We start from the raw sequence: 18377 nt of genomic DNA, 5'->3' as shown, positions 1-18377 counted from the left end.
TTCCTGCCACAAAAAGAGGGAAGAGTCGACCAAACAGTGATGCGCCCATTTACACACACACACACACACACACACACACACACACACACACACACACACACACACACACACACACTACACACACACAAATACACTCACACTTCACACACACACACACACACACACACACACACTCACTCACTCACATACCACTGAAAGTATATACACTGTTAATTACTATTATATATATTTTATTTTATTTTTATTTTTTTTCACACTTGTTCAATACAGAATTTGTTCTACTCTGTTATTTTTCATGCTCCTATAAATGCTTTGGCAATACAATGTACAATTTGTCATGCCAATAAAGTTCATTTGAATGGAATTGAATTGAATAGAGAGAGAGAGAGAGAGAGAGAGAGAGAGAGAGAGAGAGAGATTTCACCTCAAAATAAATATCAAATTAAGTCGTTTGAATGATGCACTGTGTGTTTAAAAAAACTCCAGTGCCCGCCTACTACAGTAAAACGCACAGCCTGCACTGTCCTTATAGGCGTGGCTTTGGTGAGCAGGACCAGCCCCTCTCTAACAAAACACAACGTTGAGCCTCTTCTAAAAGGCAAATTGTCATTATTGCAGACTGCCTCAACTTTCCAAACTGGAGAAAGGTAATTTTATTTTTTCACTTCGGCATAATTATCCATTAAATAGGATGAGGTTGTTGGCAGAAACACAGGGAGCAGTTAAAATGTATATGCACGCGCAACACTGTCTTTAGTTGGGCCAAAAATCAGAGCATTATTACCGACACACTCGGCTGCAAACGTCCGTCTATATGGTAAGAAGATCGTAGATTTCTTTATTCTCACCCTAGAAAATCACTGTATTCGTGTTCGTCATGGAATAACCTCCATACTTTGAAATATTAGGTCATTGCCTATTGATTGCCGATCTGTAGCTCTCGCTAGCCAGCAGTCATGCACGCACGCGACCTGTAAATGTGATTTATTCTCTTGCGGAATGTATGCCCAAACTGAATTAAAACGTTTATTATCGTCTGACACCCCAACCTCTTACGTTCTTGTTAGTATGAACGGTTGTTTTGTTGTGCAAGTGACGTACAATCATAGTATTATATAGGCCAGATAGGTGAGTCCCCCCTCTTTGTCTCGCGCCTGACCATCAGTGCACGAGCGAGTCTTTCCATGAAACTTTGAGCCAGCTGTTGGTTTGCCAGAGCTAGCCAACTGTTGTCATTCTGCAGTCAGTAAACCACTGGCCAAAAGCAACGGCTTGAATGATAATGCTTTAACTGGCCCAGTATGCATGTATGCAGCGGTACATGAGTCCAATTAAACCCATTAAGAACATGTTCTGTTCATATTTATAAAGTATACATTTTGCATTGGGATTTTATTGCCATGGCAATTAAGCGACCACTTCTTATGTGATGACACTAGTCTTTATTTAATTATTGTATCATTGTATATTGTATCAAAGTAATTAAATTGGTGGTATTTGTTGAACTACCTTATTTATGATGATTTCATCAAAGATTGTATTACAATCTTTAATATATCAATAATAAATCAATAAAATATCACAGTATTTTTTTTGCATTTAGATATTTCCTTAAAGCAAGCCCCTCTCATTACTAGAATGCAAATAGCATTGTTATAATTATATTTTTATGTAAGTTTATAAATTGGCATTATTTGTTGTTGTTTTGTTCAAATGTATTACAGATTTTCTTTTTAAATAACTATAATCAGAATCTAATGAAAATTATCATTGATATTCTAGAAAAATTCTATTAAAGCATGCAAGAGGCATTTCCAAAATGAAATATTTGGAGGAAAATGTGCTTAAATGTCATGGAAACGATGCCACTGTACAAAAATAATAATTGTGCTGAAATAGGCTTTTTTCTTCATTTAATAAGATTCTTTCATAAAGATATAATCCTTTTTGATTTTGGGGTGAAAGATGACCAGGACATGTTTTCACGAGTTTCACCCAATGACTCTAGCAATTGCCGTGATGTAAAATGTTCATGCGTTGTAAACGGGGCAGTTAGGTGGCATTATTATTATGGGCCCTTTTCACATATCCAGGTTTGGAATGCAGAAGTAAAACAAAAGCAGGGTAAAGTGGTGAATGGGAGACCACTGCTAATAATTTTTGCTATCCCATTTTTTCCAACAGCAAAATAAAAATTATGCTATCACAGCTGTCCAGAAGAAGGGGGGAAAAATAGAGAGAATGGTGGATTATAGCAGTCAGAAGAGAAAAAGGGGATACATTTTCTGTCACTCCCTCAGCAGCTGTATTGAAAATCTCAGCTGTGGTAACTCGATTTTAAAAACATATTCCAGGATATTATATTACACAGTTACATTTTATACGTTTTCACAAAATAATTTAGAAATGGAAAAGGTTGCTAGATTTACTCTGCTAACAGGTGTAAACGTGTCATTACTATCTGTGAAAGCATTCCATTGTTGGGTAATAATTTGTCATTCTTTAGTTGTTTTTTTGTGAAGATACTGTTAATGCATAATACGCCACCTCTTACATCTTGATTTGTAAAGTATTTCTGAAATTGGTGTTGAAATCAGTTGCATGTACTATCCTACATACCTAAACTTTAAGCCCTTTCCACCTTGGGAGATTTGCATTAGGCTGGGCCGGCGAGTTGCAATGCAATCTAATATTTTAAAAGTGTCGAAGTCCCTTTTTTGCCAGCCCTTATGGAGATGTTCCTGACCAGCTGGCACGTCATCAAGCCTTGTAATCATTGCTGAGCTCCCACTTTCTAAATGATGTGGCATGTTTCTGTGCATCAGCTTATGTTGAGGATAGTTTGGCAAGCCATGTTTTCCTTTGCAGTCCTAGCCCTCTCTAAATCATTCATTGGAGTTAAGAATGTTGTTGATGAAATCTTTTTGGAGCATTTCATTTTTACTCTGGGCAGTAGAAATGGAGCGTTGCCAGTTAATTATTGGAACACAAGACCATTTCCAATCTCAGCAGTTTATGACCAAGTCTTTACTGAACTGATTAAATCAGAATGTTGGAAATGTAGCATGGATTGAGATTGGACCATCTATCTGTATTAGATTCCATGGAGAGAAAATCTTGACCACTGTTTTCCATACAATGAAATTGATTGCGAAAGGGGCAGACAAGGAAAATGACCAACAAAATAAAAAATCCTAAAAGTGGTCCATTTGACTCATGCTATATTTTCCAAGTCTTCTGTAGTTATTTGATAGCTATTTTGGAGCTTGACATCAATGGTCACTATGAACTGATGTTGAATTGAAGGGCTGCACGAGGAGTCTTCAAAAATGTTCCACTACAAAAATTACAGCCTAGGGGTTTGGAATGACATTGGGGTGATTAAATAATGACAGATTTATATTTTTGGGTGAACTGTTCCTTTTATAGTAGATTTCATTGCTTTGTAATGATCTGCCTCTCTCTCTTTGTCTATCTGTCTTCCACATGTCCTGTTTTCCTAATTTCTCCTCCTCCTTTTCTCCCTTCGCTCTTCTCTTGCATCTTTTCATATCTTTGCAGAACATGGGCCGGCAAGGGAACTCTGCATAACAGTTGAAGGTAAGTGAGATTGTCAGCTTTCTGAAATATCAATAGATAAGTCTGCTTTTGATGACTCAGAGCAGTGTGAAGCGGTAACACACCAGCATACTGAGAGCATTCTGCTGTTGCCTAATTATAGCGATTTAACCTTCTTTTGGGCTTGTTTTCCCTGTTTGTTTTTTGTATCATTCTGGCATAGTGAAATGTTGCTCTGAAAAGGGATTTGTAGGAAGCTTTTCTTGTTCAAGTTGTGGCTGTGTGTTTATCTTAAACATTTAACAGAAATATGTTGTCATGGGTTTTAAAGAAATAGTTCACCCAAAAATGAAAATTCTCTCATTATTCACTCACCCTCATGCCATCCCAGATGTGTATGACTTTTTGCCTTCTGCAGAACACAAAGATTTTTAGAAAAATACCTCGACTGTACTTCCATTCAATGCAAGTGAATGGTGAGCACAACTCTGAAGCTCAAAAATGCATATAAAGCCAGCAAAAAAGTAATCCATTAAACTCTAGTGGTTAAATCCATGTCTTCTGAGGCGATCCAATTTGTTTTTGGGTGAGAACAGACCAAAATGTAAGTCCTTTTTCACAATACATCTTGCCTCTGTTGTCTCTATGCACAATCATGATTTTAAGTTTGATTACACTTCCTAGGGCTTGACACATGAGTTAGATGGTGCTAGGAAGTGTAATCGAGCTTGAAATCTTGATCGCACAAGGATTTATTTAGAATTTGTTTTATTTTTTATGTCTGTTCTCATCCAAAACTGATTGGATCACTTCTGAAGACATAATTAAATAATTAAACTAGGGTAGTATTGATTACTTTTTTGCTGCCTTTATGTTCTTTTTGGAGTTTTGGTCACCATTCACTTGCATTATATGTACCTACAGAGCTGAGATAATCTTCAAAAATTTCTGTTTGTGTTCTGTAGAAGAAAGAAAGTCATACTAGGTTGGCATGAGAGGGAGTAAATGATGAGAGAATTAGAATTTTTGGGTGAACCAACCCTTTAAGTTAGGCTGCATGCTGTAACTGCCTGGAGAATGTTAATTTGCATTTTTGGGTCTTAATGATTAAAATGTAAGGATACAGTCTTTGAATGCATTCCATAAGTCTTCTTAGTAAAGAATATATAACAAATATTATGAAGGTAAAATTGTGCCAAAATGATTTGCATGTGCAAGAGTAGACTTGTGAAAGAGTAAATCAAATTGCAAGCATAAAAAGTAAATTGCAATAGTGATGATGGGTTTTGTCAGCCATAACCTAGTTAGGAATTATGTACTGGTAATCTCAAATGAATTTTGAAGAGAATCAAAAAATGAATTCTTAATGATGTGTTGTCTTTAAAAGGAACTGTGTTGTGTTTCAAATACTTGCAGCTACTTGAGTAGAGAATCGACTCATTCCAGGATGGATGCCTCCATCATACTGTCCGTGCTAAAGAAGAAGCTGGCTTTTCTGTCAGGTAGAGATGGAAAAAATATATCTTTAATGATTAAATACTTTTTCGTATCAACGCTTGATATTCATAGACTACTTTAAGCAAGCCATTTGTAAGTTGATTTTCTTGAAAAGTGTAAAAACTGTCTGTCTGTGGCATCGGAACATTGCTCTTTTTGTCTGAACATCCCAACCAGCCTATCACAGCAACACTGGCTCAACCAATGGTGTGAGGTTGGGGCGGGACTATAAGACAGTCATTCGACTTCTGTATGAATCTTGAACTTTTTGCTGATTTCTATGAGCACAGGTTCCACAATATGTCAGATATTTTATTTTTATATAGCTTTGAGAACTCAACATTTTCGAGTTTGAGTCTGTGTTGTCTGTTATCGTAAGCTGAAGTTTGTATCCTTGCATTAAAATGGCTCTGTTCTCCTAAATAAGAACATTGACAAAATGTTACCAGCAGCCACTGATGCTTTTAAAATGATGGCAAAAATTGTTAGGAATGAATTTATGAAATCTAATGTAACTAAGAAGCATTCTGCCCTAACATTTTATTTGTCAAGGCAGTTGGAGTAAATTTGCCAACAAAAGCTTTTAGGAAAAGAGTTACTAAGCTATTTTATTCTCCATGTCCTTGGAACAGCGTATTTTCCCATGCACCAGCTGATATAATGTGAATTAATTGCATGGTGCAAAATCTCGAGGCTCTACTCCACAAGACTGTATTACTGCAGAAATTATAGTGTTTTCCTTGAAGCCTCAAGCTCTGACACTGTGTTTTCAGTCTTGCACCACATTTCAATCTGCGGTGCTGGATTTTCTGCATATTTCCTGACTTGGCCCTGTTGGTTTTGCAGGAGGCAAGGACAGGCGCAGTGGTTTGATCCTGACCATCCCACTATGCACCGAACAGACCAGCATGGAGGAGCTCAGCACCACCCTCGACTACCTGCTGAGCATTCCCAGGTAAATTAGAGACTATAGCTGCTTTTCCATCATCGGGCCGAACAGTTCTCGTCACAAAGCCGTGCCGATCCGGGCCAGTTGGCATGGCTAGGGTTAGTGGTGCACCGATTAGGAAATTTGAGGCTGATACTGTTCATCGTTCATCGATACTGCATATAGAAAATAATGCATTCTTAATAACGTAGCAGTAGTATGGTAGTATGATCAGGGGTTAAATTGGGATTTCGGAGGTGCAACACAATTTTGGATATTGCAACACAATAAAGATTTAATAAAATATATGGGTGTCTAAATATGGATATATTAATAGGCCTGTTTGGTAAGTAATTCATAGAAGTTTTTAATTTCAGATGAATCAATTTGACTGGGATTCTGTTTTAATGATTTGTCTGTATCATTATGTATGGCATTATTCAACTTAATTGTGAATATACATAATTACATGGAAAATTTGGTTTAGTAGATACATTTTTTTTTTTATTAAGAATGAAATCACATGTATTAAATACATTTTTATAAAAAGTCAGATGACAGCTGGGACAAGTTACCTTCTTGCCCGTTGGGAGTCATTTTATAAAACTGGCTAAATTTATATCTAATGTTACAATTAGTAAATGCACATTGTTCTTAATGGGGTAAACCAATACCTTCTGCACGACTACCTTTTTCTCAAACTGTTGTTAATGAAAACATTTGCATTAAATTATAAGAGTTTCAGATTCTTCGGGTGATCATTTGATTTCATATTACACAATTTCTATGAATCAGAGATCGTACCACAGCATGGTACAGAAGCGGAACGCGTGTCTGTGGGGCGCCCGGTCTGGTGCCGCTCTCGAATATGCTTCCTCTACCAGTGTCCGCAACTGACTAAAGCGAAGCATAATGAGCTTGAAATATTTTTTTGAGCTTGACGTTCACTCGCTAAATAGAGATGGAATGTGTCAAGGGGATCAAACAAAAACCGCATCAAAGAATACAATAAATGGGATGGATTGACAAACAAGCATTTTTTTTACCTTCTTTTTGGAATCAAAGGTGCCGGAACGCCGTTCAAACCGTACCAGCCCAATTTAACCTCTGAGTATGATATTCCAAACATAGCCAGGGGTTTATGGAAACCACACTTGACATTAATGCTTCAGTCCATTGCAAAGGCTGGAATCAAGAACATGCATTGAGAGCAGAAATGGAACATTATTGTGATTAATTTCATTATGATTCGCACTGTTACGGTATTCACACATGAAATGGAAAGTGGCCATAATTCTTGGTCAGACTGAGGTTAGTTGAAAAATGCTTTTATTGATTTTTTTCCAGACCTTTTGAAGGGTCTTTTAGGCTGCAAGGGTCTGGAACGTATTTGACACATGCATCTCACTGGGTTGGCCTTTTGTTTTGAACTATACAGTATTTATAAAGTTAACTGATTGCATTCATTCATGGATATGTTGGCTTTTACAGTATAAAGGTTTACAAATTTTTTTTGAAATTGACCGTTCTGAGTGCATGAAATGATAGTGAATAAATGTTGACATAATTTTCATTTTTGGGGGAACTATCCCTTTAATAGGCATTTTATGGCCATTATTTTGCCTCGAATGAAAAGAAAAGTTGTTCAGCCATAATTTTTTATTTCTTTATAAACACTGAGTCACTCAGAAAACTGAAACAATCCCTGTTTATGCATTTTCAAGTACCACCACAGATCAAACAAATTATTCGGTTTAACAACACAGCCACAGCGGAGTCCTTATAATTGATTCAGTTGATCTGGATTGGCAGCATGTATTGGCCTATAAATTGTGTTTTGCAACTGAATAAATGTAGTGTTTTTCTGCTCTATTTCTGCAGTGAGAAGTGTAAAGCTCGAGGTTTCACTGTCATTGTCGATGGGAGGAAATCTCAGTGGAATATTGTGAAGACTGTCGTGCTGATGTTGCAGGTAATGAAAAAAAATTGTATTTATTTACTCTATGGTTTTGTTTAGATTGACATATGGAAGTAGGTTATGTAAACCATATGTCCATTCTGTTTTTCTTGACATCTGGTACTTCATGTTTCTTTTAATGAGCCCAATTAAAAGAATAAGTCACCCGAAATGAATATGAATACTCTGTCATGATTTATTTAACCTTATGCCATCCAAACCTGTAAGCTGTTATTTTTTTTTTCCAGTGAAATATACTAGTAGACATTTACACAACTTTCTGTCCATACAATAAGAGTTGCTAGTTATCAAGCTCCAAAAGGCCATTAATACACCATTCAAGCACCATATCACAAGTCGATATTGCTTGTGTGTTATATTTCAAGTCTGCTAAAGCCATACAATGGGTTTGTCTGGGGAACAGACCAAAACTAGAAGTGACTGACTAGAAGTGAGAGATGCTTTGCCGAAGCAACGGCCCAAAACACAACGTTAGAGATCTTTTATGTTATTATAATAATAATAATAATAAGTTTATTTTATATAGCGCCTTTCACAAACCCAAGGTCGCTTTACATAGTGGAAAGGCAATGAAACACAACTGCAAACAAACCAAAACAATTCAACAAAGACATGTTATCTGTATGATGCTATGAGTTTGTTGTGGAGAAATGATCATTAAACAGAAAGGTTTTGAGATGTGCTTTAAAGAAAGGAAGAGAAGCACAGTCACGAAGAGGTTGTGGGATGCTGTTCCAGAGTTTGGGGGCCAATGCACTGAAGGACCTGCCACCCAGGGTTGAAAGTCTGGAGCGAGGGATAGCCAAGAGATTTTGGTCAGAGGATCTCAGTGAGCGTGAAAGAGTGTACTGGGGTCAGGAGGTCGTGGATGTAGGGGGAGCAAGGTTGTGGAGGGCTTTGAAGGTGATTAGTAGTACTTTGTATTTGATCCGGGACGGAACTGGTAACCAGTGGAGTTGGTGGAGAATGGGTGTGATGTGTGCTGATCGTCTGGTACGGGTGAGCAGCCTGGCTGCCGAGTTTTGAATATATTGTAGCCTTTTAAGTGATTTAACAGGGAGACCAAGGAAAAGTGCGTTGCAGTAGTCAAGACGGGACATAATGAAGGAGTTTACCAAAATCTGTGCATCACTAGCAGAGAGAAAGGGTTGGAGGCTGAGCAATGTTACGGAGGTGAAAGAAGGCAGTCTTAGTGAGTGATTTTATATGAGGATCAAAGCTAAGGGTGGAGTCAAGCAAAATGCCAAGGTTTTTAACAACAGGAGTAGGGTGGATAGGTGAACCATCAATGTTGAGAGTGAGACTGTGAGATTTGGAGAGGATGCTTTTAGGGCCAATCAGCAGAATTTCGGTTTTATCTGTATTGAATTTGAGAAAGTTGTTTTGCATCCATAATTTTAAATCAGAGAGGCAGTCAGTGAGGAACATGGTGGTGGATCAGATGGAGAAGGAATGGTAAAGTAGAGTTGGATATCATCTGCATAACAGTGGAAGTTTAGACCGTGGCTGCGTATAATCGGGCCAATAGGGAGGATGTAAACAAGAAGAGGAGGGGCCCCAGTACAGAACCCTGGGGAACACCACGGGTGACAGGGGACTTGGAAGAGTGATGTGAACCAAGTGTTACAAACTGCATTCTGTTGGAGAGGTATGACTGGAACCAATTCAGGGCTGTGCCAGAAACACCAATAGCAGACAGACGGGCGATTAGAACATTGTGGTTGATAGTATCGAAAGCAGCACTAAGGTCAAGGAGGATGAGAATGTTAAGTGAACCAGAGTCAGCGGACAAGAGAAGATCGTTAACTATGCGTAGAAGTGACATTTATTATGAGAAGTGACATTTTTTTTCCGGTTCATTATGAAACTGTGGCGGGACAAATTAGACTGCCACAGTCTAGGTAATTAATGGGAAACTCTGGCATTGATTGACGCAGAAACAGCATTTCTTCTCGCATGTGTAGTAACCTAACACAACATTTGATTGCTTCAGATCAGGCCAAGGTTATTGGTAATAATGGCTTAGATTTTCGGTTTGTTCCAAACAAGCTTGTTGGATGCTTTCAGAAGACTTGGAATATAGTGCTCTTGTCATATTAACTACATTTATGATGCAGGGCTTAGTGCTTTTTGTATGTATTGTTCTTTTTAGGGGTTGATGGCCCCTGGTCACTGTGAACTGTCATAAGCTGAGGAACTATTCTCCAAAAACCTTTTTTATTTTTCAGAAAAAATAACTGTATATGGATTTGGGACAACCTGAGGGATGTTAAAGATGTAGTAAATGATGACAGAATAAAACATTTTATTTTTGTCATTTTGTTTTTATTTTCTTGGGTCATTTCATTCATTTTAAACCTTTAATATCTGTGGTGATTCTTATTTAATGAGCGATTAACTCCCTTCAAACATAACGTCCTTCTCACGCAATACCTGTAAATAATGAGAGTTTAGTACTGTAATGAGATGCTCATTGCAGCTTATTTATGCTGGCAATCTTCCCTGGATTTGTAGAGCACACTGTGTTGTTGGAAAATTGTTCAATTTGAGCTTTGAACTGAATAGATGCTTGTACTGCCCTGTTATTTCCCCTGTTTATGGAAAACAGCACAGAATTGCTGCTGTAAACTATGCTGCTTGTTCAAAGAGTTTTACCTTCTATATTTTTTTTCTTGTACATTATGACTTGGTGATGTGTTTCATCAAAATCTAAAGGCAAGCAAATATTGGCCATCTTGGCATTGTCCCAGAGCAGCTGTTTTCTATCAAGGCAATTATATAAAAAAAATAAAATAAAAAAAAGTATGGTAAATTTAGCTTCTTTAGCTTAAAATATGCAGAAAAATTATTATACAAATTTAAACAATGATACAAATGTATGTAATAAAGAACCGCAATCAATAGAAGACTGAAAGTGGTATGCAGATATAATGATGACATCATCTCTGTCGATTTTATTTCGATATTAAGCGGTTGGAGTTGAATAAGTTGCAGAAAACTGTGAAGGAGACGAAAGATTTGGCATTGAAGGAATATCAATAGATTGCTGCTGTGATTAATGCAGCATAAGAACGGTTTCATTATAAATTGCAATATTCATTTGAACTAAAATCTTGAAGACACAACCGCTTTAACATGCTTTAGAGTTCAGGAGCTTTCAGGCGATTTTGTGTAATTTAGCAAACAATAATAGACAGGAGAGAGTTTATTGCTTAATGGGTCATGAAGTGGGTCAGGCTGTATTGGCTGTGGAGACGGAGAAGTGCCACACTCTTCTCTGCCTAAAGTGTCCCCCGCCTGACCAGGATCTGACAGTGGAGACATTGTGCATTAGCATTTGGCAGATAACCTCTCTATTTCAACAGTAAATGATAGAATCAAATGCGTTATCTCTCAGCCTGTTCTCCATTTCAGAGCTGGCATTTGGAGACATGACTGGAGTTTATTTTGAAATCAAACTGTGTTCTTCAGACCAAAATCAGTAGGTCCAATAACACTGATCAGTGGATTTCAAATGTAGCGAATAAGTTGATCTAGCGATCATGTTTGTTAAGTTAGAAGGTGCTTGTTACCTCTCCCCTCTTTTGTTTACCTACTTCCATAAATCAATAAATGGATCATTTAAATATTTATGAATGTGTTTGCATTATACAGCTTACAAAATTATACATTTAATTGCATTTAATGTTGAGTAATATAACATATAAAATTGGTCAATTAGGGGCTGTTCACTAAATGCATTATGTCCATTGGTGCTGTTGTAATCATTTCTAATGTGTAAACATGCTCTAGATGGATGTATTTGACTGTTGCAACATATCTTGCAGTTTTTTCAGCATCTTGCGCTGAAGCGATGTTTTTTGGATGCTGTTTGAAGTTAAAAAGAACTTCAACTTTTAAAAATGTATCTCAACCTATCACACTTACTTTCTGTTCTATTCGTTGCGCTATGTGAACGTGTTTGAACAGCCAGTCAGCACACCAGAGCAGAAGGAAATAAATATTGGCTTACCGTTTTTCAAGTGTTTAAATTTTGCTTGGTTCGGAACAATCTTTAATAATGTGATGCAATATAACAGTCACCTCTTTGCAGCCAGAAATTGTTCACAACATTTAATCTTTGTGACCTTCGTGCTAAAAGCAAACTAAACGCAGTGCAACGAATGAAACAAAACAAAGGAGCCTTGACATGCGTTTCTGAAACTTAAAGATTTGTATAACTTGACACACTGTCTAAAAAATGTTCCGGTCCTGTTCGATGTGCTGAAGAAACAGCAAGACATGGTGCAACAGTCAGAGACGTCCGTCCAGCATGTGTTTACATAGAAAAAAAACAGATGTGTGCAAATACGCGTTCGGGGTGAATAGCCCCTAATTCATCCATTTGCGCGTCTGTGAGTTAGAGCTCGCTCGAAACTAGGTTGTTAGGCCTGTTCATTTTTCTATTAATTACAAACCCGACCCGAAAGTCATACTTGGAAAAACTGCCACGAAATCAAGCGGTTTCTTGGGTCCTGTCTGGCCTGAGTCGAGTATCAAACTTCTAGACTGATTGTCTGGAAGTGACTTCCACCGCTTTTATCGCGGTCACACTTTGCACTAAACTAGGCACACGAAATAATACATTTCAAGTAACAAACAATGTTCTAGTCCAAATGTTAAACTATAGGTACCTTTGTGATCTTGTCAAATGAACTGCGTGATGCTTCACTTCCAGAATGTGATTCCAGCCGAGGTGTCTCTCGTGTGTGTGGTGAAACCCGATGAATTCTGGGACAAAAAAGTGACTCATTTCTGCTTTTGGAAGGAGAAGGACAGGCTTGGCTTTGAGGTAAGCATCTCTGCTGTATTCCTCAGCTTCAGCAAAATTGACGATTTGTCACCTTTTACAACATTTCATTATAAATGTTGTGATTCATTATGAAGGCATATTGGGCGCTTCCTTCAAGTCCGATTGGTTAGATTTGGGACAACATCTGCACACGTACACCGTCAAGTCGGTTTCATTTGTACAGTGCTCACATTACATGTTGTTTCAAAGCAGAATCAGAATGAGCTTTATTGTCAAGTATGCTAACACACAATTTGTCATGATGACTGAAGTTTCTAGTGCAAAAAATATACAAGAAATACAGTACATACAAACATTAGAAATATATACACTAGCGGCCAAAAGTTTGGAATAATGTACAGATTTTGCTGACATTTTTACTTGAATTCACCAGAGTGGCATTCAACTGATCACAAAGTCTGGACATTTCTGATGTAAAAAAACAGCACCATCACTATTTGAGAAAATTATTTTTTTGATCAAATCTAGACTCCCCATTTCCAGCAGCATCACTCCAACACCTTATCCTTGAGTAATTATGCCAAATTGCTAATTGGTTCTAGAAAATCACTTGCCATTATATCAAACATAGTTAAAAGCTATTTGGTTAATCAAATGAAGCTTAACATTGTCTTTGTGTTTGTTTTTGAGTTGCCACAGTATGCAATAGTCTATCATGTCTTAAGGTCAATATTAGGTTAGAATTGGCAAAAAAGAAAAGAATATAGAAAATCTTCAGTCAGTCATTGTTTTGAGGAAAGAAGGCTATACAATACTCTGTCAAAGCAGCTAAAACCCCACTTGTTTAAAATGGCTTTTATCTAATTTGTTGTTTGTTTTTTAGAAAAAAATGTATGCTTCTTTGGTTTTATATTGTGGATGTTAAGCACTTTGTTACGTCTGTTCTAGAAAGGTGCTATAAAAATAAAAATGACTTACTAAGTTACTTACAATGCTTGAAATTGCCAAAAACAAATTCATACAGAGGTGTGTACACTACAGTCTTCAAAGATAAAGGACTACTGGCTCTAACAAGGACAGAAAGGACAGATGTGGAAGGCCAGATGTACAACTAAACAAGAGGATAAGTATATCAGAGTCTCTAGTTTGAGAAATAGACGCTTTGCCACATTGGAGAGTATTGGGGGCATTTTGAACTGTTCATAAGGTGAATGGCCTGAGGGAAGAAACTGTTCTTGTGCCTGACTGTTCTGGTGCTCCGTGCTCTGTAGCACCAGCCTGAGGGCAACTGTTCAAAAAGGTAGTGTGCTGGGTGAATGGGGTCCCCTTTTTTTTTTTTTCCCCTCCTCTCCAGCCCTTTTACTCACTCTGGAGCTGAACAGTTATTGGAGGGTGGGAAGGTGAGAACCACTAATCCGTTCAGCTGTCCGGACTATCCTTTTGAAGTCTACTGGTGTCTGACTTGGTAGCTGAACTAAACAGACAGTTATAGAAGTGCAGAGGACTCAATCACTGCTGAGTAGAACTGGATCAGCAGCACCTGTGGCAGGTTGAACTTTCTCATCTGGTGAAGGAAATGCAATCTCTGCTGGGCCTGAGTCAGTGTGGACCTCCCACTTCAGGTCCTGTGAGATGGTGGTGCCCAGGAACCTAAATGACTCCACTGCTGCAACAGTGCTGTTCAGAATGGTGAGTGGGGTCGATGCTGGGGTGTTCCTCCTAAAGTCCACTATCGTCTCCTCTGTTTTGAGGATGATCAGATCCAGGTTGTTTTGACTACACCAGTCAGCCAGCCATTCAACCTCGCTTCTGTAAGCAGACTCATCATCATCTTGAATGAGGGCGATGACAATAGTGGCATCTGCAAATTTCAGGAGCTTGACAGTGGAGTCCTTGGCAGTGTAGTAATTTGTGGACAGTGAGAAGACTAGTACGGAGAGCACACATCCCTGGCGGGCACCAGTGCTGATTGCACATGTGCTGGAAGTAAATTTCCTCAGTCTCACTAACTGCTGCCTATCTGTCAGAAAGCTGGGGATCCACTGACAGATAGAGGTGGAACCGAAAGTTTGGTTAATTTATTCCATAGGATAGCAGGGATGATGGTGTTGAAATCTGAACTGAAGTCCACAAAGTAGTCCCTGGTCTGTCTAGTTGTTGCAGTATGTAATGCAGTCCCATATTGACTGCATTGTCCACCGACCTGTTAGCTCGATAGGCAAATTGCAGTGGATTCAGAAACCAGCACCAGTCTCTCAAATGACTTCATGACCACAGACGTCAGGGCGACAGGTCTGTTATGATTAAGTCCTGCAATCTTGTTTTTTTTGGGCCAGGGATGATGAAGCATTTGAAGAAGCTAGGAACTTAGTAGTGCTGTGTGAAGAGGGGGGCCAGCCGGTTGGCACATGTAGGGTCATTAGCTGAGAACTTGTTTTCCAGATTTTCAGAGTAGCTTCTTTTAGCCACTCTGTACTCCTTTGTCAGTGTGTTTTTGGCCTGATTATACAAGATATTATACCCACTTCTGTAAGCATCCTCTTTGGCCTGATGAAGCGGCAGCTTTGCTATAAACCATGGTTTGTCATTGCTGTATGTTAAGTAAGTCCTAGTAGGGATGCACATGTCCTCACTGAAACAGATTTAAGATGTCACAGTATCTGTGAGCTCATCCAGGTCGGAGGCTTCAGCTTCAAAATCACTCCTATCAGTGCAGTCTAAACAGGCTTGTAGTTCCAGCTCTGCTTCACTGGTCCTCTCGTTACAGTTTAACTACAGGTTTGGCTGATTTTAGTTTCTGCCTGTAGGTTGAATGAAGATAAACCAGACAGTGCTCTAGGGACAGAGCGATATGCATCCTTTAATGTAGTGTAAATGTGATCCAGTATATTTCTTTGTTAAAATCCCTACAAATAATAATAAGTGAGTCAGGGTGTTGTTGCTCTGTGTCTGTGATGTGACACATGTGGAGGAATATAAACACCAACTTGCATTGATTTAAAAGCATGTTCCACCGCCTCTCGTTTTCCTCTTTAGCTCCACGATGCAATCCTCTCTGAACAGCTGAAAGCCCGGCAGATGTAACAGACTGTATGGAATGGTTTCACTCAGCCAGGTTTCTGGAAAGCACAGAGCAGCAGGGTTAGCAAAGTCCTTATTTGTATGTGTTATAAGATGTTTGTCCATTTTATTAGGAAGAGAGTGGAGATTCGCTAGATGTATGCTTTGCAGCATGGTTCGGAAGCCACGTTGACGCAGTTTGACCAGCATGCCGGCTCACTTCCCTCATTTGTGTCATTTAGCCTGCTTGTACAGCACCGCAGCTCCTCCAACAAAACATCTGAATAATGAAATACTGGTAAAACATTATCTGGTGTTTTTCTGCTGAATATTTAACAGTTAATCTCTGGTGAAACTGATCAAAAATACATTACTAAACACAGGACAAATAAACAAAAATCAGAACGAACTGGAGAGCTCCACACCGAGGCGGCCATCCACGGCTCCATCGTAGATAGTGTGCTTTACAATGGGACATTTTACCCCCCAAATTTATTCTAGCGTACATTTACTCACCCTTCTGTTGTTCCAAACCCACATGACTTTCTTCCGTTTAACAAAAAAGGAGATATTATGTATAATGACTGCCTCAGTCACCGTTCACATTCATCAAATCTTTTTTCTTTTTCTTTTTTTCTCTATACAATAAAAGCAAATTGTGGCAATTATTCTGCCTTACATCTCCTTTTGTGTGACTGATTTCTCATTATGTCTTTGAAACATAATAGTACCGTAGTTACCTTAGCTTTCGTTGTGTATGTACCACCACCTAAAGAAAAATGGTAAAAAAAATCAGTTCAAAAAGGCTCTTTTCTGTAGAACATCAGACCAGTTCATATAGTTGCACATAATGAAATCACAGACCACAGTTTATCCCATTTGTAACACCCAAATGGTCTTATGCAAGTAAGTAGGTAATTTCCCACATAGACTGTGATAAATGAAGTTCCAAATAAAGAAACTGTGCATCTTCATTTATAATGCTTGTTGCTATTTGCAAAGCCATCTTATAATTGGCACTAATGCAATGGCTTAAACAGCTGGTTTGAATGGGTACTTTCTTTGTGTGTTGTTCTGGATATACCTGGATTTACATATGTGTTTGTGGTTAAATTAATGGTGTTAAATTAGTTTTTTTGTGTGTGTGAGACTGATATATTTAAATTTTCGTTATCATTTCCCACTCCTATGTAAATGTCCTCTTCACATGTGATGAGCGAGATAAAGTGCTGTGCTCCACTTGATAGTGAGCTGTGGGTTTTCTGTTGGGTCCAATATAGTTTTGAACTGCCCCTTCCTTTTAAAATTGGTGTCTTTGCAAAGCCTTAATTGACAGTCTAGCAAAGCTGTCCACTTTGATATGTGCTGCTCAAACTGCAAAAATTTGAACATAATGATTTGTGCCCTTGTTAAACATAAACTCACCCTTATGTCTTTCAAAACCTAATGACTTTCTTTCATTCCTGCAACACAAAATTAGATATTAAAAGCAGTTAATAGCAAATTAGCATTTAAATTGATGGATAAAAGACTTTGAATATATTGCACAAGTCATTGGAATCCTTTTTTTATGCTTTTTGTCATTTTTTGAGCTTCACAGCCCCTTTTCAAAAAGCACTTTCATTGTTATCACCATGGAAATCTAGGCCCGCGGACGGGCCCTTAAATGTACAAAATAAAAGTATGCGATAAACAAAACAGCTGTGTGTTACATTGGTACACATGCCACATATCTTTGGAAAGCTACATTTCTTGATTTTCTATTGATATAAACCATTTTAAGATACAATCACAACAGCAGGTACAATCTATATCTTTGTCAGACCACCAACATATAAACAACCAATAACAAAATTTAGGCAACTCACCTATGATGCCTCATAGTTGTACACTGAGCCATAACTTCCCGACAAAAACGGTGTTGTTTCATTGTCAAATGTCCAAATGATCAAATCAAGTAAAATGTTTAGTCCAAATCACAGTATTACATCAATAAATATCCACAGACTCTTGTTGCATCATTTCAAAGCACCTGGCAGCTGTGCCTAATCTTTCACATATTACCGGTAATAACTTCAGTTCAGATGTAAACATTTCCTATATCCGGTATCAAAATGGAAGCACGCACTCTGGCCTTTCGATTGACACCTCATTTGACCCAATAGGAGCTTCCATGTCCTGTCCACAGCCTTCAATACCCAACCACCATCTGTGTCGAGTGTAAGGGCATACCCACTTTCCTTTGTTTACTGATCAAACCAATTACATTGAAGAGTGGAAATGACTGACGCATCGTATAGCCAATGAAATTCTGAAAACAGTGATATGCGGCTTTAGTGGAACTATTAGATGACGGCTCTGTTATTCCTGTAGCAAAGTTTCCTCGAAGTTTACCCACTGCTGTAGGCCTCAGCAGTAAATGCATGCAGAGCTGCTTTGGAACTGTTTACACATTTGGCGATTTAAATATGGTGAAACGGACGCTGAAAAACAGGATTTTCACCCCAGGATGTGATATAAGAAGGCATTCATTGTCAAAATTCTGAGTTTGGAGATGAAATTTC

At 38.2% G+C, this 18377-nt stretch overlaps 1 protein-coding gene across 1 annotated transcript in view; it reads left to right on the top strand.

Moving 5' to 3' along the window:
- Positions 1 to 538: 538 nt before the first annotated feature.
- The window catches only part of LOC127658505 (SEC14 domain and spectrin repeat-containing protein 1-like), a 51157-nt gene continuing 33318 nt past the window's right edge, over positions 539 to 18377 (top strand). The window contains exons 1-6 of the mRNA XM_052147813.1: positions 539 to 647; positions 3562 to 3600; positions 4975 to 5060; positions 5902 to 6010; positions 7865 to 7955; positions 12679 to 12792. Coding sequence (XP_052003773.1) covers positions 5006 to 5060; positions 5902 to 6010; positions 7865 to 7955; positions 12679 to 12792 — 369 coding nt within the window. The 5' untranslated portion in view covers positions 539 to 647; positions 3562 to 3600; positions 4975 to 5005. The remainder of the gene's footprint in view (positions 648 to 3561; positions 3601 to 4974; positions 5061 to 5901; positions 6011 to 7864; positions 7956 to 12678; positions 12793 to 18377) is intronic.

This window comes from Xyrauchen texanus, chromosome 18 (assembly GCF_025860055.1).
Source record: "Xyrauchen texanus isolate HMW12.3.18 chromosome 18, RBS_HiC_50CHRs, whole genome shotgun sequence".
In the NCBI taxonomy this organism is placed as follows: Eukaryota; Metazoa; Chordata; class Actinopteri; order Cypriniformes; family Catostomidae; genus Xyrauchen; species Xyrauchen texanus.
The sequence above is the reverse complement of the archived record's forward strand: the minus strand, read 5'-3'. Positions and strand labels throughout refer to the sequence as shown.